Genomic DNA, 26064 nt, shown 5'->3' with positions numbered 1-26064 from the left:
GTTGAAAAGAACGCGCCCTAAGTACGGGATAGAAAGGATACGTAAGTAAAAATGAGACCGGTCGGGGTCGACGTTGATTTGACGGCTGTGTATTGTCGGTAGGGTTCTTTTTGCGTTCAAGGCTCGACTTGTAATTCCAAACGAATGGCATGGACGGGAAAGTAGATGGGTGTAAGATTGTCTGAAAACAGTTCATGGACTTCAAACAGATTGTCAGCTCTGCTAGCAAGATTGTATCGAAAGTTGCTTGACGGCAATCGTGCACATTTGCTCAATGGTTGGGAAAAGTTTTGAATGAATCGAATCGTTGTTGCGTAAAGAAAAGCTCGTGATGGCGGGTCACTCTGATTGTAAACGCGACATTTTTCGCCGTACGATGAAAGATAGAGTACCGGATTCGTGCGGTTTTATCCGGCGCCTGCTTTCGTTAGATGCTGGTACTGTCGAAGCTTTTTACGAAGTTGACAATTTCGTCTAATGGCCACTAAGTCAACATTCTTTTGTTGACGTCGTTGTGGAGGAAAAATCAAGTTGCGTACGCCTACGTTGGTGCATACAAACACGTAGATGGTGGGAGACGTGATTGTAAGTTGGCTGATTGGTTTACGTAGGTAGGGTCGATCCCCTTCAATGGGCCGTGACGCAATTTGGGTTATTAGGGAGGGAGGTTTGGGTTTAGGATGGCAATCAGTTGGTGTGCAGTGCTTGCGTTAAAAAGTTGCCGAACCCGAGTTGCCGGAGGCGTTTCAAAGCATACCTGTTGCAATGAAGGGAGAGAGAGAGAGAGAGAGAACGTGGTGTGTTAGTAAAGTAAGGTCTAAAGGGACTGTAAAAGTCGACTGCCTGGTCAGTTGTTCGCAAAGCCACGTGAAGAGAAGGACGTGCATTGCTGGTGGTGTTCGAATTGCAGTACCTCAACCACAATAAAGTTATTTTCGGAGCTAGTGTTGGATTCTTGTTTCTTTCCGCCATTGTTGACTTGATTGACATGGATTATTAAAACGAATCTAGTGTGGCCAATATTCTGCATGGCTGCTGTGTGAGATCGTCCATCACACTTTTCGTCAACGTCGTTGTGCGTCTGTGTTGTTGACGAAGTCTGCTAGAATATAGGACCGGTTCAAACTTCTCCCAAAAGGTAAATGAATAAACTATCAGCATCTTGTTTTGGTTTTTATTTGATTCCCATCGAGAGAGGGAGAGAGAGTTTTGTCTGGGGTGGGAAGACAAGATTCTTCTTCACGAAGAACTCAAGGTTAAGCTGAATCAACTAGATTCCACTCGCTCTCACCTGTCTTCTTTGAAAGTCGCACAAGTGAGAGAGCCTTCCATTGTTTATGTTCGGTGTTCGCCCAGAAGGAATTTTTTAAGAGAGATCTCGTGTTTGCACCTTTGGGGGTAGAATATTTATATTTGTTTTGCCCTTTTTTAATTTTTACCGATTAGACCTTGTTCATGCAAAGAAAAGTAGGTCGTTTAAAAAAAAAAAATTTTTTTTTGTTTGAAATTCTTTTGAGAAATGGTGATGAAGTTAACCCTGAACTTTCTGCTCTCTCTTTCTTGCCTAAATGGTTATGCACAAGTCAAAAGTTGTTTTGATGATAACGATCTTATCTTCTATCCCGCGCGTATGGAGCATCAGCAGTAGTTAAAAATATCAAACGAAAAATAATAAATCTAAGAATCTCTCTGAGGCATGAAATTTGATGCGTTCTTCCAATGGGGTGGAAGAACGACATTCGATGACTATAGGAATTTCACGTCTATAGACACTCTTTAAGAAGGGGCTCGCCGCGCTTGTATAATCGATTAGATTTTGTTTTTATCTTGGGGTTTGTTTTTTTTTTTTTTTTTTTGTCTGGTAGATTTTTGCGTCTTGAAGGCCTAGAGGATTTTTTCTGACGGCTCCAAGGGCGTGACTATGTTGGATTGTCTTTGCATATGATTGAATAGCTTTTTTTTGGGGCTTTTCCAAATGTTCATTTCTATCACGCGTATGTACATACATCTTGATAGGTTTGAAGGAGGGGAGAAGACGTTTCGGTCGATCGTTGAATGAATAAAAATGAATAATTTTTTTCTTCTCCTTTTTTCCCGCTTAAATTAAAACTGAAATTCTTCACTGCCAAACGATGGGATTATTCTGTTACTCAATTTGTTTTGTTTCTCCATGTGGCAGGTAAAAAGAATCTTCCAACTAACTGGCGTAGGTCATTCATGCATACGTAATCATCGTTCGTGAAAAAGATCCTTGTGTGAAAGTCGAATCCTTGAATGTAATTGATACGAAACCTTTTTTTTTTTCAGTGCTCGAATGGTTTCATTGATCATTGGCGTGGTCTCTTGACTTGTTGCTTCTTTTCACGCTGTAGCCCCCCCCCCCACCCCAAAAAAAAGTGTTGGAATTGGCCATGGGAAAAAAAAGACGAGTAGACAGCTGTATCGAGAAACGAGCAAAAGCAACGCAAAAATTGGGAGCAACACGCAATTTAAGTTTTTTGTTTTTATTTTTTGTTTTTTGTTTTTTATTTTTTCCGGGGCTTTAGTTTTGTGAAGTCTCTCTTCCGTTCTCAGATGTGTAGAGACTGCTGGACATTCGTGGGAATCGTGTCCACTTATGGCGCAGAAAACAAGGATTTTAATAAGCATTTTTCGTTTTTCGAGGAACGTTTTTGTTTTGTTTCTTTTCGCTGTTGAAAGAAGAAGCTTTTGTGAACGACGTCTCATTAACCTCATTTGCATTGATCATTGTGGGCGTGAGAGAGCTGCTTTGATAGGCCTTTATCGTGGATATCATGACTCGACACGAAGAAAATCTCTTTCTCTTACCCGCCCCAAACAACCCAACCCTTTTTCTTCTCCGACTTTAAGGGCGGCTATCGATCCTTATTCAATTTGAATGGGACATTCCAACGAGGTCAGAGAAAGATGATGATGTGTTTCTTCTTCTTCTTCTTCTTCTTCTTTCCATTTGATTTGTTTTCTCCGGAGAAAGTTGGTAATTTGAAAACAAACGTGATGAAACGATCTTTCGTTTCATCGATGATTCGTTTGCGTCCCACAGTAACGTCTTTTCGGGGAACTGACGTATCGGATACAAGTTGGGTCAGCAGTTCGTGAACGAAACGGGAGATTTGTAACATATATCCCATGCTACTAGTGAGGTAGGACTACTTGGTTCTTTTACCAGAGAGGAAACAAAAGGCTCATAAAACGGGGCGAAATAATACCCCCCCCCCTGGAAAAGAAGAACATATCCACCTGTATGGCCCCTTTGTGTATGTACCCTATGCATATTACCTGAAAAAAATAAAACAGAATGAAGAAGGCTGAAAACCGCAGGCAACAGCAGGAAGGTGACAATACGCATGTGGGAATTGGTCATGACCGGACCGGACGTTAAAGTTGGTAGCCTTTTTTTTTTTATTTTTGGGGTTATCCTCCCCCCTCCCCTTACTTACTACTCTACAACTACCGGCTATGGGTCACTACCCCATTTGGGCACTTGTTTGTACTGCGCTTTTTTTTTTAATTTCCTAACGTGGAGCGCAATATTGATTCATTGATGTGACCTGTTCTGGTTTTCTTTTTCCTTCCGCCGGAACGGCCAAACGATTGCCTCTAGGTGTATCACATAGTTCACTCCCGAAGGCTCTCGGTCATTCGGATATATCTATTGAGCGTGTGTTTAGATTCTTTTTTTTTGTGTGCCATCAGTAGGAGCTTCTTTTAGTGGTCAACTTGAAATTTAATGGAAAAAAAAACGCGGACGGGACTGCGCGGTCGTTTTCGTGAGTTCCGCTCATTGTCTTTTTTTTTTTGTCTGTATCTTTCTCCTATTATGGTTTTTTTTTTCTCTCTCTTGTTTTGCGCTCTCAGCCCCCCGTATCTCCCGCAAGTTGCTAACAACCTCACAACACGAGTATATAACGCCAGTAATATCAGCATTTATTTTTTTTTTTTTTCCTCAAATTCCCTAAAGAAAAAGAAAAATAAGAAATTATGGACTGAAAGGAATTGTATTGTTGACTTCCCGGCGATTTTTATTCTCTTTTCTTGAACGGAAGAAGGGGGGGAGGATGAAACGACGGGTGAGTGTTGGAGAGGGGTCGGTTTAACAGTGGAGGAAGTTTAGCTCATTATCTGACGAAAATATGATTTAAAAAATAAATGAAAAAAAAAATAAGACAAATGGTGTACGTATCTTTGTCGGTACTAGTTCCCCCTTTTTTTTCTTCTTTATTTTAGTGCTATCCGAAGTTGAGGAACGGTGTTTCTTTCGGAAGACTAGGGGGGGGGGGTAGGAGAGATGACGTCACATCTCTAGAACGAGGACTTCTTATTTTGGTGTTCTGTCGGACTAGTCAAGTAACGTCTTAAACGTTGTAGACACAAGCTCTTACAAAAAGTCTCCTTTTTTGGGATGGGTAAGAATCGATTAAGGTCGGTGCGAATCGAATCAATTTCAACTGCCATCGCATATTTTGCAGCGCGCGGCTAAAATTTGGTTTCCGAAAAAAAATCAAAAAGGTGGTAATAAAATAAGAACTTTTGCTCACAAACACTTTGGGGGACTTTCCTTAAACACAAAATTGAATAAATAAAAACCTTGGAAAATGACCGAGCTCTTTTTTTCCCCATTTCTTCAGGGTAGAAGAAGAGCATCTGATAGAAATTATTATTATTTCTCTTTTGACATTCTCCTACAATTTTTTTTTCTCTTGGGGAGGAAAGGTGTTTATTTGTGGGGAGAAATAAATCACCTTGCGCCTTTGAAAAAGAAAAAGAAAAAAAAACACATTTCTTTGTTAGATATGAACTCCTTGTCTGGAGGGTGAGTCATTGCGTGAGCGTGCACATCTTTCAGTTGGCTCGTCAAACAAAACAGCGAAGGCTCTCTCTTTCTTTTCTTTTTTTTTTTTTTTTTTTGACCATGTCTCCATTTTTTCTTTTATTCCTTTTTCCGAACAAGTCATTTTCACTAATAAAAATGAATAAGAAAGACGAACGACTGCCGAATATATATTTATATTTATATATATTTCTATACCGAGTCCGTGTATGTGTGTCTGTGTCTGTGTGTGAGCATGTGTATAAATATTACCGACATCCGGCGAGGCTAGAGGCCATCTTGTTATTCGTTTTTTTTTTCTTTCTTTCTTTTCCTTTCTCTGATTCGTTTGTACCATTTATTCTCTCTTTGTTGTTTCCATTGGGTTTGTCATGTGCGACCCGAGTCTGTGTGACTTGAATCACAAAACTTGTCTTGCTGCAACGATAAGAGTTAACTATTCAAACGAATTGAGAGACGACAGAGAGAAAGAGAGCCATTAAAAAGAATCAAAAGAAAGAAGAGATTTTCTACTATTTTGTCAAGGACGGTGATTATTTTTTTTTTCTTCTTCTTCTTCTCCTTCGTTTTAATGAACTTGATTCATCACCTTGTAGATCCAAGACTGATGGAAATTGCCTTTGATTTTTCGTTTTTTTTTTTTTTTTTCAATGGAAGAAATGGTGAGACTCAATGAAAGATGGCTAGAAAAAACCTCCTGAAAGGTTGCACACCCTCTGGCTGTGTGGGAAAACAAAACGAGGAGAGCTACCTGTAGAAGAAGTTGAAAGGTCATCGGCCCCATATAAAAAGAAAAGAAAGAGGGATAGATAGCTTTTTTCAACTGTGGCGGGGTGGTGATATAAAAAAAAAAATAAGGCGGCCCGACACGGCACCTGTTTGCCGCGATATACGCGCAGTATAGCGATAGGCTCCACGTCCCTTTTGTGTCTGGGCGGGGGCCGACTTTTCTTCTTTTTGTGCGTCGGTAGCTTTCCAACCTTTCGCCCCTTTCAAATGTCGAACTGAATGAATAATGAAGATGTTTCCTTCTTGATTGTATCCGCAAAGCGAAATAAAAGAAAAGGGAAAGAAAAAAAGGGCATTTTGATTTGAATTTCAGATTTGAATTTCATTCTTGCGCGCATCTAGGAATCAAGCGGTCAAAGAAATTCGCCAACCAATGAATAAAACAAAACAGGAAATGAAACTGTTTTTGATTGCGTTTAGCCCACATTTGATTTTTGTTGCTTATTTTTTTTTTTTTATTTTGTGAAGAGATTTTTCTTCTGAAGAGAAAGCTGCGTGTGTAATGATGGAGAAAAAAGGGGGAAAAAAAAAAGACTTCAAATTCTGTGATGACTGTTGACTCGATCGGCGACGTATCGTGACTTTAGCCACGACAAAAGAAAACAAAGTAAAGAAAAAGAAAGAAAAATACATGGACATATATAAATATAGAACATAGTAAAATGTTTAAAACGAATAAAAAAGATCACTTCATTATTTGCCATTTCCGATTCCACGCCATAACAAAACAAAACTAAAAATCTCTTCTTCTTCTTCTTCTTTTGTGAAGGTAATATTAATATGGAATTTCAGTTCTCTTTTCTCTTTTTATTTTTTTTTTTTGAATTCCTCATTTTAAAGTCAAATAAAAATGGCCGAAATTGGTTCACGGCACATCAGAATGCGTGTACGCGCGCGGCCTCTAAATCATGTTCTTAAAAAAAAAAAATCGGGGCCACCTTGCCGTTTTCTTTTAACACCTGTACATTCCTCGTGTTTTGCGTCCGTCTTTACTGGGATTTTCCGAAGAAATATTGGGTTTTCTGTCGGCTGGAAGCTTACGCTGCTGAGTTTCTTGCATTTAAAAAGTGAATCCTTTTTTCACGGTCTTTTGAGCTCTGAAAATGGGGCGGACATGCCGGGCCAACATGTTCTTCTACAAAAGGAACCGGCCGCAAAAAAAAAATAAAATAAAATAAACAAAACAAAAATATCCGTTCGTCCATGGCGAACATAATAACGGCCTAAAATAAGATATAACACGATCTGACCTAATATTATCCCCAGAACCATATCTATTTATATATTTTTTTCATGTTCCAATAATAATAATAATAGGGAGCCTTAAAAGACGGGGGGGGTGACTATCTTATATTTTCTTCGTGTTTTTAAACGTACGGCCAGTCGTTTATGGACAAAGATCGGCCATTCTCTTACGTTGGTACGCGTTGTTTCTTTTTTGCGTCTGTTTTTGGTGAACAAAAAAAAAAAAATAAAAAAAAATACATTTTTGAATATGGATGAAGCGAGTCGTTATACAGTGGCCAGGAAAATGCTTTGGCAGCGGAGGAAAAGTCGAAAAAGGTCTCGACCTTCGTTTGAAACGATGCGCGTGCGGGATAGTCGATAATAATCGCGGCCGTTCACGGAGAAGACCTCGACCGTCCAGACTTTTTTCGATCGAAATTGGACGTATTTTGTCCTAGACGAAATGGCGGATGAACAGGTGACCCTTGTTCATTTCTAATTCGGGGAAAGGAAACAAAACAAAACAAAAAAACAAAAATGCAATTTCGCCTTGTGTGGTCACGGCCGTTAAAAGCAGAGGCATCCGCGTGACTGCGTTTTTCGTTTTCCTTGTATGTTGTCTCGATTGAAATTTCGCCAAACGAAATCAAAGAGTTCTCGTGCCAAAAAAAAAACAAAAAAAACAAAATGGCGAACAAACACGCAGGATCATTTTAAATATCTCACCTTTTAGAAGAAAAAGAAAAAGAAAAAAAAAGGAAAATAATAACATTCAATAGACGACGGGAAGTCGTTAACGTATAGCGATGATGTAATCTAACTTGTCTTTTTATCTCTTGCAACGTGAAGAGGGGAGACTTTCTTTTTGGTCGCTCGTCGTTAAAGATTAGACCAAAAGTTTGCCCTGAAGGAGGTGAACGAGGAGGGCTTGATAACGTAACTGTCCTTTTTTTTTTCTTTTTCTCTCTTTCAACTGCGGCAGCGTTTGGGAATATGCGGGAGGAAATGGCGAAACAGCACTGACACGGTAGCGTCATGCGCCCAGGTGAAATAATGTTTTCCCACTTGTAACATTCAGACGCTCTATACCCGACTTTCACTGCCATTATTTCACTTGTTTCTCGTTGCACTTTTTTTTGTGTTTTTTTTTCTTCCCCATTTTACAGTTGTGATAACTGTGAGCCTCTCAAACAAAACAAAAAAAAAAGGGCGGCAGCTGCGGTTATCTTTCTACTTCTCGTTCGTGTAACTTAAAAAGGGAGCGGCTTTTTGTAGAGTATAGGCACGGAGGTCACGAACAGTTCAATGCTAACTCTCTTGTATCTTTTTTGTTTTGTTTTGTTTTGTTTCCCCTCTCTGTGCAGGTTCTCATTGGCAAACGACTTACGAGAAATCGCAGCCTCTGAAAACGAAAGAAAAAAAGAAGTAGGAAGGAGAAAATGAGCGTGATTTCTTCCCGCGACCCGGGAATGATAACTACTGCAATGTCGACAACGTCGAGGACGTCGGCGACGTTGACCCGACCGGGTTCAAGATCATCCGAATTACGGCCGATTTTCCTGTTAGAACGCTGTTTAGCCATCCGTTTCGAGCGGATGGTTGAGTCAACGGCCGCGACGGCAGCGCCATCCAGCAAGAAATCGGAATCTCGACCGGCTTCCAGTCTCAGCCAATTGTCCAATTGGTTCAATTTCCATCAGCAGCGACAACCGAACACCAACGCCAATAGCACGCCGCTTCCGCCGGCAGCGCCGGAATCGTGCGCCTCGTCCGACCGCACCATTCGCCAGCAACAGACCAAAGAACCAGCGGCCCTGGTCAAAGATTCTTCGGCTCCAGCCGGTTGGGTTTACGACGGTGGATTCGTTCTTTATCAGGTCAGTTTGCTTTTGGATGGGAAAACAAAACAAAAATTGGCAGCGCAACTTCCTTTTTGTTGTTGTTGTTGTGCATAGCAAAGATTTAAATGGAAGAAGAAGAAAAAAACAAAAAACAAGTGGTTGGCAAATGGCTGATGCATGGATTATGGATACAGCAGCCAAAAAGAATAAGATAAGCCATCGTATCATACAAAAAACATGAGCTGAAATATATGAAGGAATCGTGCGAGTTTTCTTGTTTCACAACGAAACAAAATACCGAGTTCATTTTTTTTTTTTTTATTTATTTTTTTATCGATTGTACCGAAGAGATGAAACATTGAAGACGAAGAAAATTATGGATTTCAGTTCGTTATCTGTTTTTCCTATTAAGGAGCGTAGAGAGAGAAAATGAATGGACTCTACCGTCAGTAGAAAATAAAACAAGGGCCGCACTTAATCACATTTTTCTTTGCCGAATCGAAAAGTTAAAAATAAAACAACAACAAAAATTTGTTTTTTCTTCTTTTTATTTTTGTTGTTTTGTTTTTGGTTAGCGACTGTTTTTCAGTGCCACTCCTCAACATTTTTGTTGGAATGCCAAAAAGAAAACGAGCGATAGTCAAATGAGTGTAGACGTTGGGACTGCCGTGCCGTTCTTGGTCAAACAGGATAACGATAACCCTTTTGAAGGTGAAATTCTGTCGCAAAGTGGCCAGCAACTCCATAACAAGCGCGACATGTTCTTGGCGATCCGACCTGTCGACCATGATTTACTCGACCGCGCATAAAAACCGAAACCAAAACAACGAAAAATGCGGGCGCGCGCGCAAAAAAGACAAAACTTGAAACTAGAAAAAACCAAGTATTTTTATGTGCTCGTCAAACTTGACCTTTTTTTTCCCCCGTTTGCAACAACTTTCATCGGTTCACCGCCATCTGTTTGCCAATGGTTTCGTTTGATAACAACAACAACAACACACACATTCGAATTGTGTACATGTTGGCTATGAAACAGAGATCTCCTCGGCTCTTTTGGGTGTGGTCATGGTGGAGTTGGAGGCGTGCACCTCTCTCCTTTTTTGTTCGACTTTCTATAACAACAAAAGCAAAACAGCATTTTGCATGGCTGCAATTATAGTGCGCGTGCGCGTCCCCCCCCCTTCCAATGTTTTCCCCCGTGTGTGCATACGGGCGCAACACTTTCGTCTGTGCACCGCCATCGCGGTTGTTATTTGACGTTTCCCGTTCTCGACGCCAAAAAATGAAAGTGTGTTCAAACATGTCATGTCAAAAGATCGATGTGTTTCCATGATTCGATTTGATAATAATACATTTTTTCTTTTGTTTTTGTTTTTTTTTTGGTTTTTTGTTGACGTCGTTTTTATTGCGTCAATAGAATTTCCAAGAAGCCAATGGCTATTGTTACTGGAACGGTGCCCTGCTGGAAGCGGTGACGTCGCTGAAATTCGTCGGACACGTTACACCATCGACGATCCTCGTGACTGGCGAAGAATCTTCACTGGAAACCGTCCGATCGGCCTGGGCTCGTAAAGTTCTTCGAGCGCCATCCGCCTACGTGATTGTCCTTGTCGGTAAGAGCAATTTTTCTTTTCTTTTCCTTTTCCTTTTTCTTTTTTTTTTCCTTTCCTTTACTTGGTTTCATTGGAGTAGTAAACAACGTCTTTTAGACAAACCTAAAAATGATATTCCAGTTTTGGGAGGTCTTGCATGGGCCATTGAACAGGTTTTTTGGGGAGTTTTTTACCGTTTCGGGGTAGCAATGTTTTATCTTTGCTCAACACTTTCTCTCTCGACAGCTTGAACGCTGTTGATTATCTGCTGATAAGCAGTAAAAAAATAAAATAAAATAAAATAAAGGGACAACCGGGTGGTAGACTTATTCGCAATAGCTTGGCACAATCAGCAAAGCCAAATTGGCGTCTAAAAAGAAAAAAAAATGAAAGTATTTTACATTGTGCAGCTGTTGCAACAACACGAAGAAAACGAGTTTTTTTCTTTCTTTTTTTTTTTTAAGATTTGACGATTTGTTTGGTTTTCAAATTGAGTGAATCGTTTATTTCGTTAGAAAATAAAAAAGGAAAACTCGTAGGGAAACAATGGCGGGACCAGTTGCGGCCAGCGGATTGCGGAATAGCGCTGGCTTAAAGTACAGCGACTTTGGTTTATTTTGAAGCATTTCAAAAGAGAAGAAAATGGCAAGAAGAAAGGTAAGACAATGACAAGGGGGAAAGGTACTTAGCGTCATCATAAGTAAAATTTAGGTGAAGCCCAGAAGGAAAAAAAAAAAAAGATGGCAAAAACAAAGTGGAGGTGGAAAGGAAAGTTTGGCGCGGATGTTCCTCCTTCCGCCTCATCGTTTTATCGGTCGGCTTTTTGTTACAATGACGGCCATTTTTTTCTTCTTCTTTCCAACCCGTCCTCTTACACTTTGAAAAGTAGTACTACATCCATTCACAAACGAAAAAAATAAATTTAAGAAATAAAAAATCCCATTTTTTTTTTATTTTTTATGTTGTTGAAATGATAGAGAGAAATCGCGGGCCAAACTTTCTACAACCGAGTCGCATTGTTGCCGTTGTTTAGAGGATTCTCTTTTTTTGTTTTTTTTTCATTTTGTTTTTGTTTTTCTTTATTCAACGTCAAATGTTTTCGAACAAAAAAAATTAAAAAAGAGACGAGTTCAATCGGCTTGTTCATTAAGACATCAAAAGAGCACGGCGCAGCATCTCGCAACGATACATTTCGATTCATAATTGAGTTATAACGGAGCTGGGCTCGGCGGGGGTGCCAAGCCTATCATAACATTACTGAAGTCGCTTTAAAGAATTATTATTATTTTTTTTTAATTGCTGTACCCATTCAGAAAAAAAGGAAAGGTAAAAAAAGAAAGAAAATTGTAACAAAAGATGAGGTCGTTCGCCTCGTTGTTGCGAGGGTAGACGGGCAAGGTGGGGGAGAGAAAGGTTGAACCATTAGTGGCCAAAAATAATTCTATAGCAAAAGGGCTTGATTGAAATGACATAATAGGACAGTCAGTAGCGCTACCACCTCTACAGGGGAGGGTGAAGAGATCAAACAGCTCTTTATTACCTCTCTTTTCTTCTATCTAAATACGTTTGTGTTTTGTTTTTTTTCCTTTTCCTTTCGTGTCTCTTAAACAAAAATGGGAGCGAATTTTTTCGTTTTGAATTTCCGACAATCACGATGCAAATGAAGCGTTGGAGGGGGGGGGGGAAATATTTTTTAAGGATTGTCTACAACACGGTGGGCGGATCTTTCAACACACGAGTCATTTGGGGGTTCAAAGTCTCAGCTCCTCCATAGTCGACGACGATGTCGGGGAAAAAGGAAATTGAGATGTGACACGAGAGAAAGTTCTTTTTATTTTTATTCCCTCTTTATCCGTAAGACATGAACGTCTGTCGTGAGTGGCCGTGAGTCATTTATCGCCTGCGGGCTGCCCGTCTTATTCAAATTACATGTAGTCTGTACGCGTACAGAGAAACCCCCCCTTTTATTTATGTACATTCTTACATTCTCTTATTGTCGACCATTTTTTTCCCCTTTAAAACTGACTATTTTTCTTTTGTGCAGGCCAAACAAACACTGTTTTTCCCCTCTCTAACAAGCAATAATGCAAACAACCGTTTTTTTTTTCATTGTTATCTCTTGATAAAAACTCGTATTATATTATTAGTATTAAAGTTAAAGACAGACCGCATTGAGACACGCGCAAACTTTGGGGCCGCGGTCGTGTGCTCGTCCAACCTCGATATGTGGGTCTAGCGCGTGAGAAAGGGCCGTTGCTGATGGGCACGGGGTGGCAGTTGACCCATCTATTCTAATTCCCATCAGTTTGTTGCAGAATACCTTTTTCTTTTTCGAATGGAAATAGTTTCCCGCGTTGCTCGTCTCTTTTCCTCATTGATAGAGAATCACCAGAAAAGGGGCAAAGACAACAAGCCAAAGAGAAAGGAGGAAGAACATTTCAATTGATGATGATGATGATGATGATGATGATGGAAGAATAGAGCGTGACGACCAAGACACACACACACACACACACAAAGATATTTGCGTATAAAATGATGGTAAAAAAAAAAGAAAGAAAGAAAAAGAAAATGAAGGACGGCAAAAAGATGTTCAATGGGCCACGTCGTCTTGTCTTTTATTTTTACTCGAGTGATTTATATTGGAGAACACACTCATCGTCAAGGTTCTTCGACAGAGGCCAACATGACGACACTGTTTGAATTGAAAAAAAAGAGAGGCGTTTACCGGTGTGTGTGTGTGTGTGTGAGTGTCCTATATTAATTGCGTGACGTCAACCAACGACAATACAACAAGGCCGGAAATGAACGGTCTGTCCGATATTGTATCGGTATAGGATATAAAATCCTATTAGCGTATGTTTCGTCCCATCTGTCGGGACCGTGTCCTATTGTGTTGCGTTTCGTTATTGTTTGATTGTTTTCTCCCGCGGCCCGGCCGTTTCTGCGTGTCGGGGAAAGAAAAATAAAATAAGAGTCCAAAATAAATAATAGCCTACATATAGTAGACGGCCATTGAAATAATCGTGACTTGGTCGTGCAGCGGATATCGTATGTATACACTCCAATGGAAGATGCAACAGCTAGTACAGGTGTGACAGGTGAATCCGGAAAGGAAAGTCTCAGAGAAAAAATTTAAAAAAATAAAAATGAAAAATAAATTATTGCAATTGAATTTGCGTGGGAATTTAGATTAATTTTTCACTCGGATTATTATCCCTGGGCGAAAAAAAAATAAAGTAAAATAAAATAAAATAAATGTGAGAATACAAATGAGTTGCATGAAATCCTTGGCATAGTTCAATGCTATGGCATTCATTTAAAAAGTCGGTAGTGCGGTTGATTGATGTCTATTTCTTTTGTTCTTTTACGCAAAAAAAAAACGAAAACCTTGTTTCATTGTGCAATGCGCAAGACCGCCGATTGTTTTGGAAAATTACAAAATTATTAATTCTCTCCTTTCACCACCAACTATCAGGGGATGTGGACGGATGTGCGGTTCAGCCCATCAGCCAAAGTCAGTTCACTCCTTTGCCCGAAGCGCTTTGTTGGGTCATTTGGGAGCTGAATCTGGCCGAACGTTCGACCGCCCTGGACGATGTGACCGCAGCTCTTGGTAAGACAAGTTTGACGCAACATTAAAAAAGGATTTAAAAAAAAACCCTGTCTCTTGCGCCAAAAAAAAAAAAAGGGAAATTCGCCTGTATACCATATCCGGATACATTGACACGAAAACCAAATAAGTAATTGCGGTTTTTTGCGTGATGGTGCTAATAGTAATAAAAAAAAAAGGGCTAAAGAAAGGGTCCCCTATCGTCGAGGTCGTTTGCTCGTGTATATGTTAAAAAAAAAAAAGAAAAACGCAGAAATTTATGGGTTTTAAAAATATGTCTTGTATTGATTTATTTTTTATTTGCCTTCACTATCGTGTGTTCCAGGTAATGCCTTCCCGGATCTGGTGCCGCCCAGCAACAAAGTTGTCTATGATACTCTGGGGAAACTAATCCGAGAGAGAAAGGTAAAATGTAACAGCCATCTTTTTTTTGTTTAGCAATTCATTTATTTTATTATTTTTTTTAAATCAGTACATTTTCCATTGGGTTATGGAACATTTTTCTGTGATGAGACTTATTCAGTTTGAAAAAAAATAATAATAATAATAAAATTGACATTGAACCATGGTGGAAAAAACACATCCCCTGGACACGATGATGCATTCGTTGCGCTCTTTCCCCCCCTCCCCCTTTTTTTTGTTCTTTCCAAAGAAAGCCTTCAAAACATAAAACAGATAATTAATTCAAACAGGCGTGTAGTTTTTTTTTGTATTTTTTTTCAATTGATATACTCCCCCGCAGCATCGTGTTTCAGCATCGTTTATTCACGCGAAAACAAACCGTGCCGAATCGATAATCGAGGCCCTGTGAAACCTCAGCAGGAGCTGCCCGTCCATCATTCCGAGATGATTTCAAAACAAAACAAAACAAAAAAAAAAAAAAAAAGAAAACAACAAACTATGCAGGAAAATGACTGAACTCAAGCGCTCAATCTTGGTCGTTTTAAAAATCAAAAATAACAGGCTTGAGCAGATGCTTGTTTCTTGTTATCAAAATGGTGTGTGTGTGTAGAGATATTGACGTTCGCTTTGCAGTTCAACTTGGACACGATCGTAGCGGTCCCTTTTTCTCGTCTGCACACGAACGTTCTTCGAATGGAGCGTGTTACAGTTGCCCCTATTGTTTGTCAGCGGGGCACGCACACGACTGTGCGTGATGGATTTTTCTTTCTTGAGACGTTGTTTCCACATGAGCAAAAGGTGTCAGTGACCCTGTGCAGACTCTTCCTTCTATCCGTCTTATCCGTGCGGGATACGTAACGTTGGATTTGATACAGTTAGACGATGAATATTATTCATCGCATAGCAAAACAAAACAAAGAAAAATCAGAAAGAAAATATATAGTAGTAGCTATCGTTCGTCACGCCGTAGCGCCACTTCCGTCGCTATGTCGAATCGGCGTGTTTTGCTGTCCAAAACTCTCCCCCCAACCTTCATCATCAAATTTGTGTTTTTCATGTTTTGTTTTTTTCTTTTTTTCTTGGTTTTTTTTTTGTTCTTGACTGTCTGCTTTAACGCGAGGCGTTAAGTTTTTTTTTGTTTTTTGTTTCCTTCTTGATAAGAAGACGGGATTTACGGCTGCGTGACAGTTGATGATGAAGGGAAGCTCACGGAACGAATAACTCTGGCCACCGGCGGAGCGCGAGCTTATTGTTAAGAGCTATGGGGTCCCGTGGTATACGATGATGAAAACGAATTACACATAAAATCCATCCATCAACCGGTTTTGATTGCGAGACAACATTCAAACGAGTTTTCTCCTTATTCTCCCTTTTTTTCTTTTTTCTTTTTTAACTTTTGAGTTTTCCTGATTTTTTTTTTCTTTGTTTTTTCTGGAAGAGGGAAACTAAATGAAAATGTGTTTCGAGATTTAAAACAATACAAAAAATGTGGCGCTTTAAAAAAAAATAAGAAAAAAGGTGTGTGCGTGTGTGTGGAACATCAGCTCCTATAAACATTTGGGAGCCTCTTGCTGGCAAGCAACACAAGAACATATTTTTTGTTCTCAAAGACGCCCTTGATATTGCCATCAAGGTTTTCTTTTCCCCGCACTAAGCTAAGAGAACATCTGATTCATATCGTTTGTATTTTTTTTTCTCTATCTCTTTGCTTCTCGAAAATTCAATCACCCTCATAATACGTGTGAAATCACATATGTGTCTTGTTCTCTATATAATTTTTGTGTTGTTTAATTTTTTTGCTCCAATCGCCAGATCTTTTACAATGGCAAGGGCTACGGTGTGGTAACGCCGGACACTTACCGCAAGACTTCCGTAGTGGAGAACGCCGAAAAGGGCCAACTGTTGCTGATGAGCAACGAAGAAGCTTTAACGCGAGCCCACGGCGTCGTCGAGAGCTTCCCTCAGGGAAACGTGGTACACAAGGCCATCCAGACCAACTTGGTCGACGTCATCTGTCGAGGTCCGTTCTCTCTTAATTTTCTCAACTTTGTGTTTTTTTTTTCTCTCTTTCTTTCTCCGTTTTTCTCTTTCTTTTAAACGACCGTCTATTAGTGAAGAAATACGCAAGCGGCTGTCAACCGAAGAGTGTGTTTTACGAAGGGAAAACGAAGTCTAATTCTCTATTCATGCATGTAACGACTGAAGCATTTGATTTGTTTTGTTTGTTTTTTTTTTTCGTTTCTTCTTCTTCTTTTCACACAGGTAATGGCGCTGATAAGATTCTGTACGGCAGGACGAGCGACGAATTGCTAGCGCCGGCCAACAAGCCCCGCTTGCAGCGCCAGAGGTCGTTAAAAATGTTCCACGGTGTCGGAACTTCCAAGAGACTGTCGTGGTCTGAATACCGACTAAGCGGCATCACCAGCGGCGGATCGCTCAAACTGTCACAGGCCAAAGCCAAGAAACTGATGGACGAGTGCGCCATGAGTCACGTCAGCGACTGGGACGAGGCCACCACGGTGTTGAGCAACGATGAGACCAACGCCCCGATTAAAACACACAAAGGTCAGCGCACTTCGACTCGCGTGTTTTCCTTATTCACTCGGGAGGCTTTCCTTTTTGTTGTTTGTTGTTTTTTTTTCTCAAAAATCATATTTCGTTATTTGGTGGCGTCAATAGAAAAAACGTCGCTGTTGAGCCGACTTTTCCGCAGGAGAAGTCCGTCCAAGAAGCGGACGACCATGAGCTCATTCAACGCTCAGTTCCCCCCGCCCGAATGGCTAGACACGGGCAATGGGAAAATGCTTCATTCGCATTCGGTGGCCGTCCAAACACAAGCGGCAGACATCGCTGCCTCAACCGAAGAGACCGTCGAGGTACCCATGAAATTCTATCAAGACAATTCATAACGTATCGATCGACTTTACGTTTGGTTGATTCGAAATAGACACAAAAATATCCGGCGCTGAATAGCAGCGCCAGGTCGGAGTGTTCGACGTCACTCTCTTTCTCGTCGCCGACGCCGACGCGTCGGTCAACGCAGAGAAGAGTGACCCTGTCACAAGCTCCTTCCATGCGTTCGGAATCGTGCAGCCCATTCCGTCACCATCACCACCAGCACCATCCGACCATCCACGCCAAAGTCAGTTCAGATGAGACGGGTAGAGTTAACGGGCATCGCGGCTCGCCGGCCACGTCCATCTCTTCCGGACTGGGACGCTCTTTCTCGCCGGCATCGGCGCATTCGTATCAACGCCCTTTAGGCTCCATTTTACGTTAGTATTTTTTGTCCTCCGATTGCTTTTTGCTTTCGATGCCGCCGAAATTAAATTGATACCAAATAATGTGAACAAACAGGAAATCAAAGTCCGCCATCGCCGACGCAGAGCACTGATTCCCTTTACTCTTCGTCTGTTGGGCCCAGCGCTAGCGCCACCTGCCGTTCGCCAGTGCCCAGTTTGTCTTCGAAAACGACCACGTTCAGCCATGACAGGCCGTTTGAACGGTTGATTCCCGCCAGAGCTTCGTACGGAGGAACGATGGGAAAACCGAGGGCTCCTCCCACCAACTCGGAACAGCAGCCCAGGATGAGCGATTATCAGCCGTTCCAGCGATTGTCGGCTCGCAGTGTTTCTCTCAGGTCTGTTTTATTATTTTGTCTCGTCTCTTTTGAGGTTGAGAGACAATGAGTGCGACACTTGCTTTATTTGATTGGGATTCTCGAGTATAGGCAACCCAACAGGGTATCACCGATGAGCAACCCAACGCTCCTGGGTTCCAGCGTTCCTCGACCCTACATGCCAGGTCGAATCGGATTGGCCGAGCAGAAGAGCTTGATCCTGCAACAGAAGGCTACGATTCGCGATCAGTTTTTCCAGACTCCGTTGACAGCCCCGCCGTTGATTTCATCCATGATGAGCGCTAATAATATAAAGTCGAAACTGTCGTTGCCCAGGACGGACGAGCTGAGCAACAACAGCAGCTATGCGGAGAAAGCCTCGCCGGCACAATCGACTGTGAGCAGCAGCGCAAGCAAAAAATACTACGAGACCGATTTGGATTTGACGATTAAAGTGCCCAAGAAATCCAGCGAGTCGTTTCATCAAGAAGCCAGGAAGAGTTTGGCGTCGAGCGAAATTAGCGGACCAACCACTGCCAGCCGGGTTATCAACATTTCCGTTGTGAAGAGCGAAAGTCTGAACTACGTTTCGCAGAACAACGAGACTAACGCTGGTCATTTGACCAACAAAGAGAACACGGAAGACATAAAAATGGATAGGCAAAATTTCACCAGTAAGTCCGTCACGATTGATCAAGAAATTGAATTAGCGTTATATAATGTCATGATGTGATTTGTTACAGAAAAATCGAGCGAAGATAATTTTCGGACTTTCCCCAGTCTGACGGAGCTCAACATCAACTTCAAATCCATTACCGGCCAAAAGATACTTCAAGGCCTGACGTCGAACAGCACCGACACCTTAGTAGAATTGTCGATGCGCGACTGTCCGGATGTCGGCAAATCCGATTTAAGCTACGTCTAGATAAGGAGATGAGAGAAGTGTGTGTTCAGGCTTGCATTCAGCCAATCAGCTCCATCACCTTCGCATACAAACAAATCGGTTTATTCATTATTATTCAATCTTTTATACATCGTGTGAATCCACATCAACCATGTGCTGTCTCATATAATGCCTTTAATCAAGTTTGTATAATCGTAGGACGATAACGCTCCACATAGATTTTTAGAGAACTTTTCGAAGGTCTAAACATATTTACTGGTGTACTGATTTTTCAGCTTGGATTTAACAAATACAGTTATAATCCGCTTGTATGATTTTGCGTTTTCCCCCCTTTTTCCTTAACTCGAAAGCATAGGGTTAACCAAAGCAAAGCATAATCAAAATTGGCCGCTAATTAGGAGTAAGTTATTGGTTTTCTCGTTAAATGAGCCGATTTTAAAATAAATGAAAACAAAGTGTTGTTTGAGCCCAAACTTTAAGTTTTGATTTTTACAATTAGTTAAAAAACTCTATAAAGCCATAAGCAAATTTAAAAATAAACTTGCTTTTCGTTATTAAGATTCAATTCTGGGTTTAATCATGTATTTTAAACAAAATTTTAAATTTGGCCAAAAGTGAAAAAGTGGGAAGGCTATAGCCTTCTTATTTTTGCCAAAATCTCAAAAATTCGACATCTCTTGGAATTCAATAAAATCACACACATTATACTCAAAATTAAACACTGATTCCAGCTGGAAGATTTCCCGTTAATTCTGAAATTTTTTAATAAAACGCAATCTTAGAAGGTTAGCTATAGCGCAAATTTATTTTTAATTGTATTTATTAAATAAGTAGAAGCCCCTCATGAAAACAAAGTGCATTTTTGTGATCTTCGTTGAATTGAAAACTTAAATCGTATATAGTTTTCATATCTTTTTATGTTGTAAAAAAAAAAAGTGCTGCCTTTATTAAAACTTAGTTTTGGGGTTTTTCTGATTCAAGTGTTTGCTACTCTAGATCCGTTTCATCCAAAAATCAATTAATTGAGTGGAAAACTAAAATTTTATTCAAATTTCCCGAAGGTATTTAGTTTCCCGAAGGGATTTATGGTGAGGCAGTTTGGGTTGGAGGGGAAAGTGGAAACGAATGAAATTCGCCTGCTAAGCTCAATAGATGGAGATTGGGTTATCTTACGGTACAAAGAACTGATTCTGGAAAGAATAGTATAGATTAATAACTATGAATAAAAATATTTTGAATACGTCTTCATGTTATTAGCATGTAGGGATCGGCCCCAATTAGCCATAATCCGGTTAACCGCCCCGCCCCGGGAAAAGGCAATCGGGGCTGAATCAGGGTGCCATTTCGTCAGCCAGGGCGGGGCGGGGCAAAAATCGAGGTTAACCCGCTTGCCCTGACGCCATTTGCAAAAATGGCGCCTGAATTTAAATTACGAATTTGGGTCGGGTTTTTATCGGGGCAACCGGGGCGAACTCCCAGATTTTCATCATAATAATCAATTTCGACTCGATCGATTATGTTTTTACGTCGATCGATTGATTGCAATCAGCGTTGCAGCCCCGATTAGGCCCCCGATTAAACCCCGAATGAGATCGGGGTTCAAAAATTTTCACCCTGAGCCCCGAACCCCGCCATGGCCCCGAATTTTGAAACCCGGTTGGCAAAATGCACCCCGATTAGGGTCGGGCCCGATCCCTATTAGCATGACATATTTCCTAATAGAGCAGTAAAACATCCTACGTTGCACGTTCTCCACAAATGCGAAAATCTAATTTGTGCCCAAGCTGGTCTGCTGCGGCTGCAGCGTCTTATGGAGAAACCAACTTCTTCATGTTAAAAAATAAGTTTTCATAACTATAATTTAGATTTTCCCCTTTTCTTCCTAGCAGTGGGTACCCTATTCATTTTTCATTTCCCAATTTTTTTTTCTAGCCCTAGTTCTATCTGGTTTATTTTTATTTAGCTATTGTTTGTGAATGGTTTGTTGTTCATCCCCTCGTAGCAGACGAATTTATGGCAGCAAACGAAATTCTTCGGCTAAAAGAGACGAGCAACTTACAAACAAAAACTTTGTTCAATAACTGTTTAAACTGTTATTGAACAAAGTATTAAAACTACTCTTTCCTTAAGGAAATTTGCAGCTGTGGACTTTCTTTAGATAACTCTTGTATCTGAAATATTTTCCTGCTTCTTGGAACAAGGAACGTAGGATGTCTTGAACTCTTGATGATGTCTTGATGCCAACCAAGTGCCATTGGAAAGATTGGAAAAAGATGCTAAGGTATTTGACAAATCTGCGGGGGGTTGTCAACTCGAAAAAATATTCGTTCACCCCAATACTTTTAACAAAAAATACAAAAAATACGAGAAAATACAAAAAAATACAAAAACATATGAAAAAATATGAAAATATAAGAAATATAAAAAATATAAAAATATATATATGATTATAAATCCGGAATAGTTATACTTAATATATTGAAATTCTCATATGGGCGCAGTTATGACCCTAACGGAAATAGGTAAAATAGAAGAAGCCTACCGTAAAATAAGATTTACGCCAAATTTTTTTGTTTTTTTTTTTACAAAATTTTGATGTGGACCCAGCAAATGCCTTCCAACTGTAACAGGTATAGATGGCGCAGGTCAACAATAACATTACATCAAAGCTTATCTCGGCTTAATAAATTGAATTTCGAAAAGATTTTGGGGTCGGGTGGGTCGGGTCGGGTTCTTGGGTAAACCAGGCCGTACCGTAATCATTTTTATTGACGAACCGTCCATGACGGTTTAGGGTTAGGTTTTTTAACGTTTTCTCGTTAAACCAGCCGTTTTAAAAATTAACAAAAACAGTGCTTTTAGCGCACCAACATAATTTATGGTTTTTAACGTTGAAATAAAAAACTGTAAGACCAATAGAAAAACAAACCTAATTTCCGTGATTTTCATTCAATTCTGAATCGAAATCATGTATTTTAAGCAAAATTTGAAATTTGGCCAAAAATGAAAAAGTGGGAAGGATATAGCCGAAATCTCTTGAAATTCTCCAAAAATCACACGGCATTATCGAAATTGAACGCTGATTTCGATTTAGTCATTGGTTTTCTTGTCAAACCAGCCGTTAAAAAAATTAACAAAAACAGTGCTGTTAGCGCACCAACTTAATTTATGATTTTTAACGTAAAAAAAAACTATAAGACTAAAAGCAAAATAAACCTGATTTTCAAGATTTTTATTCAATTCTGAATCGAAAAATGTATTTTAAGCAAAATTTGAAATTTGGCCGAAAATGAAAAAGTGGGAAGGGTATAGCCTTCTCACTTTTGTCAAAATCGACCAAAAACGAAATCTCTTGAAATTCTCCAAAAATTACACGGGGTAAACGAAATTGAACGCTGATTTCAATTTAGTCATTAGTTTTCTCGTTAAACCAGCCGTTTTAAAAATTAACGAAAACAGTGCTGTAAGCGCACCAAAATAATTTATGGTTTTTAACGTTTAAATAAAAAACTATGAGAACAATAGTAAAATAAACCTAATTTCCGTGATTTCCATTCAATTCTGAATCGAAATCATGTATTTTAAGCAAAAATTCGAATTTGCCTAAAATGAAAAAGTGGCTTTTGTCAAAATCGTCCAAAAACGAAATCTCTTGAAATTCTCCTCACACAGCATTATCGAAATTGAACGCTGATTTCGATTTAGTCATTGGTTTTCTCGTTATTCCAGCCGTATTAAAAATTAACGAAAACAGTGCTTTTAGTGCACCAACATAATTTATGGTTTTTAACTTTTAAATAAAAAACTGTAAGACCAATAGAAAAATAAACCTAATTTCCGTGATTTTCATTCAATTCTGAATCGAAATCATGTATTTTAAGCGAAATCTGAAATTTGACAAAAAATGAAAAAGTGGCTTTTGTTAAAATCGGCCAAAAAATCTCTTGAAATTCTCCAAAAATCACACGGGGTAATCGAAATTGAATGCTGATTTCAATTTAGTCATTTGTTTTCTCGTTAAACTAGCCGTTAAAAAAATTAAAGAAAACAGTGCTGTTAGCGCACCAACTTAATTTATGGTTTTTAACGTTTAAGTAAAAAACTATTAGACCAATAGAAAAATAAATCTAATTTTCGTGATTTTCTTTCAATTCTGAATCGAAATCCCGTATTTTAAGCAAAATTTGAAATTTGGCCAAAAATGAAAAAGTGGGAAGGGGGATCGTGCGGAGATCATTTGTCTAAGCAACGTTCGTAAATCAAATCATTCCCACTTCGTTGGCCCGGGTGGTTTCGCTGTCCGGTCATACAAGACCCTGGAAATTCCTGGAACAGTTAAGACGGCTTGAACCATCTTGTCTACAACCTAAGGAAAGGAAAACCTAGGGAAGAGTCTTTTAATACTGTGTAGTCCGATGTTCAATAGGCTAACAGTTTAGCTAATATAAATATTTGTCATAGACTTGCATGTGAAAGCCAAATTCAAACCAAAATTACTATTGATAGGTCATTTCAAGATTGTTTACATGAAGCCGCCATTGTGCAGATCAGCACCACGAGCAGATTTTATCCACGGCTGCGGATAAGAACTGCACCTTAAGATATAAAACATTGTCTGGCAGCAAATAGAAACTAAAACTAAATAAAAAGAAATAACATGCAAATCAGCAAATAGACTGTACTGTACTATTCAAATGACGTCTAGTGAAAATCAATCGTGTGTGTCGTGAAAAAGAGTGTCCCTCAGGTTGCTACGAAGAAATGGCAAATTTGAGTTTAATAACGAGTAGCCAAAAGATGTTTAAAACAGAACGCACTGGGCATTTATTAGCTCCCCACATCCACATCTCCAAACATGGATTAACAAAACACAACGACCTTACGTAAACGGAATAGAAATCGTTCATGTACACGGCCTTTCATATGAAGTCCGTTGCTAGGCGACGCCGGAAGCCGGTCTTCAAAAGTAAGTTTGTGGCCTGATTTAAACGCCATCTGTTGTCAAAAAATTATACCCGAAACTCGGGTCGGTCGTCTAAATCGCTCGGAAATCTCTCACCGTTCAGCCCAAAATTACGGGAGCACGACTCGATGATCTTCCATACCAGACGATACCATTGTCCGCGTTCTAACTTAGAAGGTGATAAAACGTTTAAAAGATTAATGGAGGACCCTTTGCGGAAAAAATAGCACCATCTATCGGGAGAAATCGCAGAAAAAATGTGGGGTCGGTCGACGTGATTCATGAGGAGACATGTAGTATGCCATTCCGTTTTGCAAGAATCCCTATCGGGAAATTACAACCAAAATGAGAAACTAATTCGAATAAAATATTAGTTTTCTACTCAATTAATCGATTTTTGGATGAAACGGATCTTGAGTAGCAAACACCAGAGATAAGGAGATGGCTCACTCCACGTAAAGCCCAGCAGTCGACATTTTCCCTCCTCCCCCTCTCTAGCAGACGAATTCGACTGCGCTGCTCCTTTCGGCCAGCTCCGGAATCATGGCTGTACTTGACGGTAAGGATTTCCCAGTAGCACTCCCCCTTCACGTTTTAAACCATACCGCCCTTACCGCCAAGTACAGCCATGATTCCGGAGCTGGCCGAAAGGAGCAGCGCAGTCGAATTCGTCTGCTAGAGAGGGGGAGGAGGGAAAATGTCGACTGCTGGGCTTTACGTGGAGTGAGCCATCTCCTTATCTCTGGCAAACACTTGGAATCAGAAAACCCCAAACTAATTTTTAAAAAAGGCAGCACTTTGATTTTTTTTCCAGGTGGTTTAACGAGAAAAACAACAACTTAATTGAAATCAACGTTCAATTTGGATTAATCCGTGTGATTTTTGTCGAATTCTATGAGATGTCGTTTTTCGCAGATTTTGACAAAAGTGGGAAGGCTATACCCTTCCCACTTTTCCATTTTTGGCCAAATTTCAACTTTCGCTTAAAATACATGATTTCAATTTAGAATTGAATGCTAATCACGGAAATCAAGTTTATTTTTCAATTTGCCTTATACTTTTTTAACTTAACGTAAACAACAAAATATAAAGTTGGGGTGGTAACAATACTTTATTTTCTTTTAACTATTTTTACTTTTAACTATTTTTCTTGTAAACTTCCCGAAAGGAGTGAGGGCCCCTAGTTTTAGCCGTTCTTTTACTGTTCTGTTCGCATTATTACATTATTCGCAATTATATGCATTCGCATCATATACCGGCCTGTGCGCGGTTCTATAAATAAATGGTTCTATAGCCAAGCACTCGATCTTAGTGCCACCTATCGTCGATTCTTTCATCCCTCAAACTTTGGCGTTCTCTGAATGTATATAGCGCAGTGGTAATGATGTTCGCTATGGATTTAGAGTCCCGTGTTCGAATCGCTGCGATGACTAATTTAAAAACATTTTAAATCTATGTTTAACATAGTCTATGCATATAAATGGTGAGATACAAGTGTATCTTCACTGCTGTGGGAACATCCACAGTCAAAGCTTTCCCATTGCATGAGAGGCACCGAGAAAAGTAACACAGTAACAAATAGTGTCGGCGATAATCTAACTTCAATGTAGATATATCGATATCTCCACGATTTCTCTAGATAATCGATATTTACAGATATATCTAGTATCTAACCATAGCTCAGCTGTTTGTAACTTTTTCATACAAATGTATAGGCTACCGGTAGATGACGTTCACAAATAAAAACACGTTACGCCTAGTGTCGGCGATAATCTAACATTGGTTAGATACTGACTATCGATATTTTTAGTAGATATTAATCGATAAATGAATATTGAATCTAATATCTAAAATTTTTGTAAACAAACGCATTGCAAACGATTACGTCTGCTAATTATCATGTTTGTTGACTTTTCCTGTGATGTCTTTTGCTTATTGGTGTACGTATTTGAGTTGAGTAATAGAATAACTGAAATCTTCCGTGATTTCTGCTTAAATTCAGTCATATTACAATAGAGCAGTAAAACATCCTGCGTTGCGCGTTCTCCACAAATGCGAAAATCTCATTTGTGTCCAAGTTGGTTGGTCTGCTGCGGCTGCAGCGTCTTATGGAGAAACCATCTTCTTCACGTTAAAAAATAAGTTTTCATAAACATAATTAAGATTTCCCCCCTTTTCTTCCTAGCAGAGGGTACCCTATTCATTTTTTCATTTCCCAATTTTTTTTCTAGTCCTAGTTCTATCTGGTTAATTTTTATTTAG

The 26064-nt window shown here is 39.8% G+C and overlaps 1 protein-coding gene across 2 annotated transcripts; it reads left to right on the top strand.

Annotated features, from left to right (window-relative positions):
* Positions 1-838: 838 nt before the first annotated feature.
* On the top strand, positions 839-19150 carry LOC116931557 (flocculation protein FLO11). Of its 2 annotated transcripts, XM_032939149.2 has the most exons (12): positions 839-1138; positions 8233-8745; positions 10127-10322; positions 13780-13917; positions 14240-14319; positions 16129-16336; positions 16579-16881; positions 16996-17192; positions 17264-17591; positions 17674-17956; positions 18047-18609; positions 18679-19150. In XM_032939149.2, exons 2-12 carry the CDS (start codon positions 8308-8310, stop codon positions 18858-18860), a joined length of 2916 nt encoding a protein of 971 aa, XP_032795040.2. In that variant the 5' UTR covers positions 839-1138; positions 8233-8307; the 3' UTR covers positions 18861-19150. The 2 variants fall into 2 exon arrangements, with proteins under 2 accessions (XP_032795040.2, XP_032795041.2); XM_032939150.2 differs by lacking the exons at positions 839-1138; positions 8233-8745; positions 10127-10322 and adding an exon at positions 13354-13402.
* The last annotated feature ends 6914 nt before the right edge of the window (positions 19151-26064 follow it).

Source organism: Daphnia magna, linkage group LG10, assembly GCF_020631705.1.
Source record: "Daphnia magna isolate NIES linkage group LG10, ASM2063170v1.1, whole genome shotgun sequence".
In the NCBI taxonomy this organism is placed as follows: Eukaryota; Metazoa; Arthropoda; class Branchiopoda; order Diplostraca; family Daphniidae; genus Daphnia; species Daphnia magna.
This window is presented reverse-complemented; position numbering and strand designations above follow the sequence as displayed.

Excerpts from the sequence above, each read along its gene's own strand:
- LOC116931557 (XM_032939149.2), top strand. The coding sequence starts at position 8,308 with ATGAGCGTGATTTCTTCCCGCGACCCGGGAATGATAACTACTGCAATG. Across the intron at positions 8,746-10,126 it reads GTGGATTCGTTCTTTATCAG|AATTTCCAAGAAGCCAATGG; the intron begins GTCAGTTTGCTT and ends TTGCGTCAATAG. Across the intron at positions 17,592-17,673 it reads CCCTTTAGGCTCCATTTTAC|GAAATCAAAGTCCGCCATCG; the intron begins GTTAGTATTTTT and ends GTGAACAAACAG.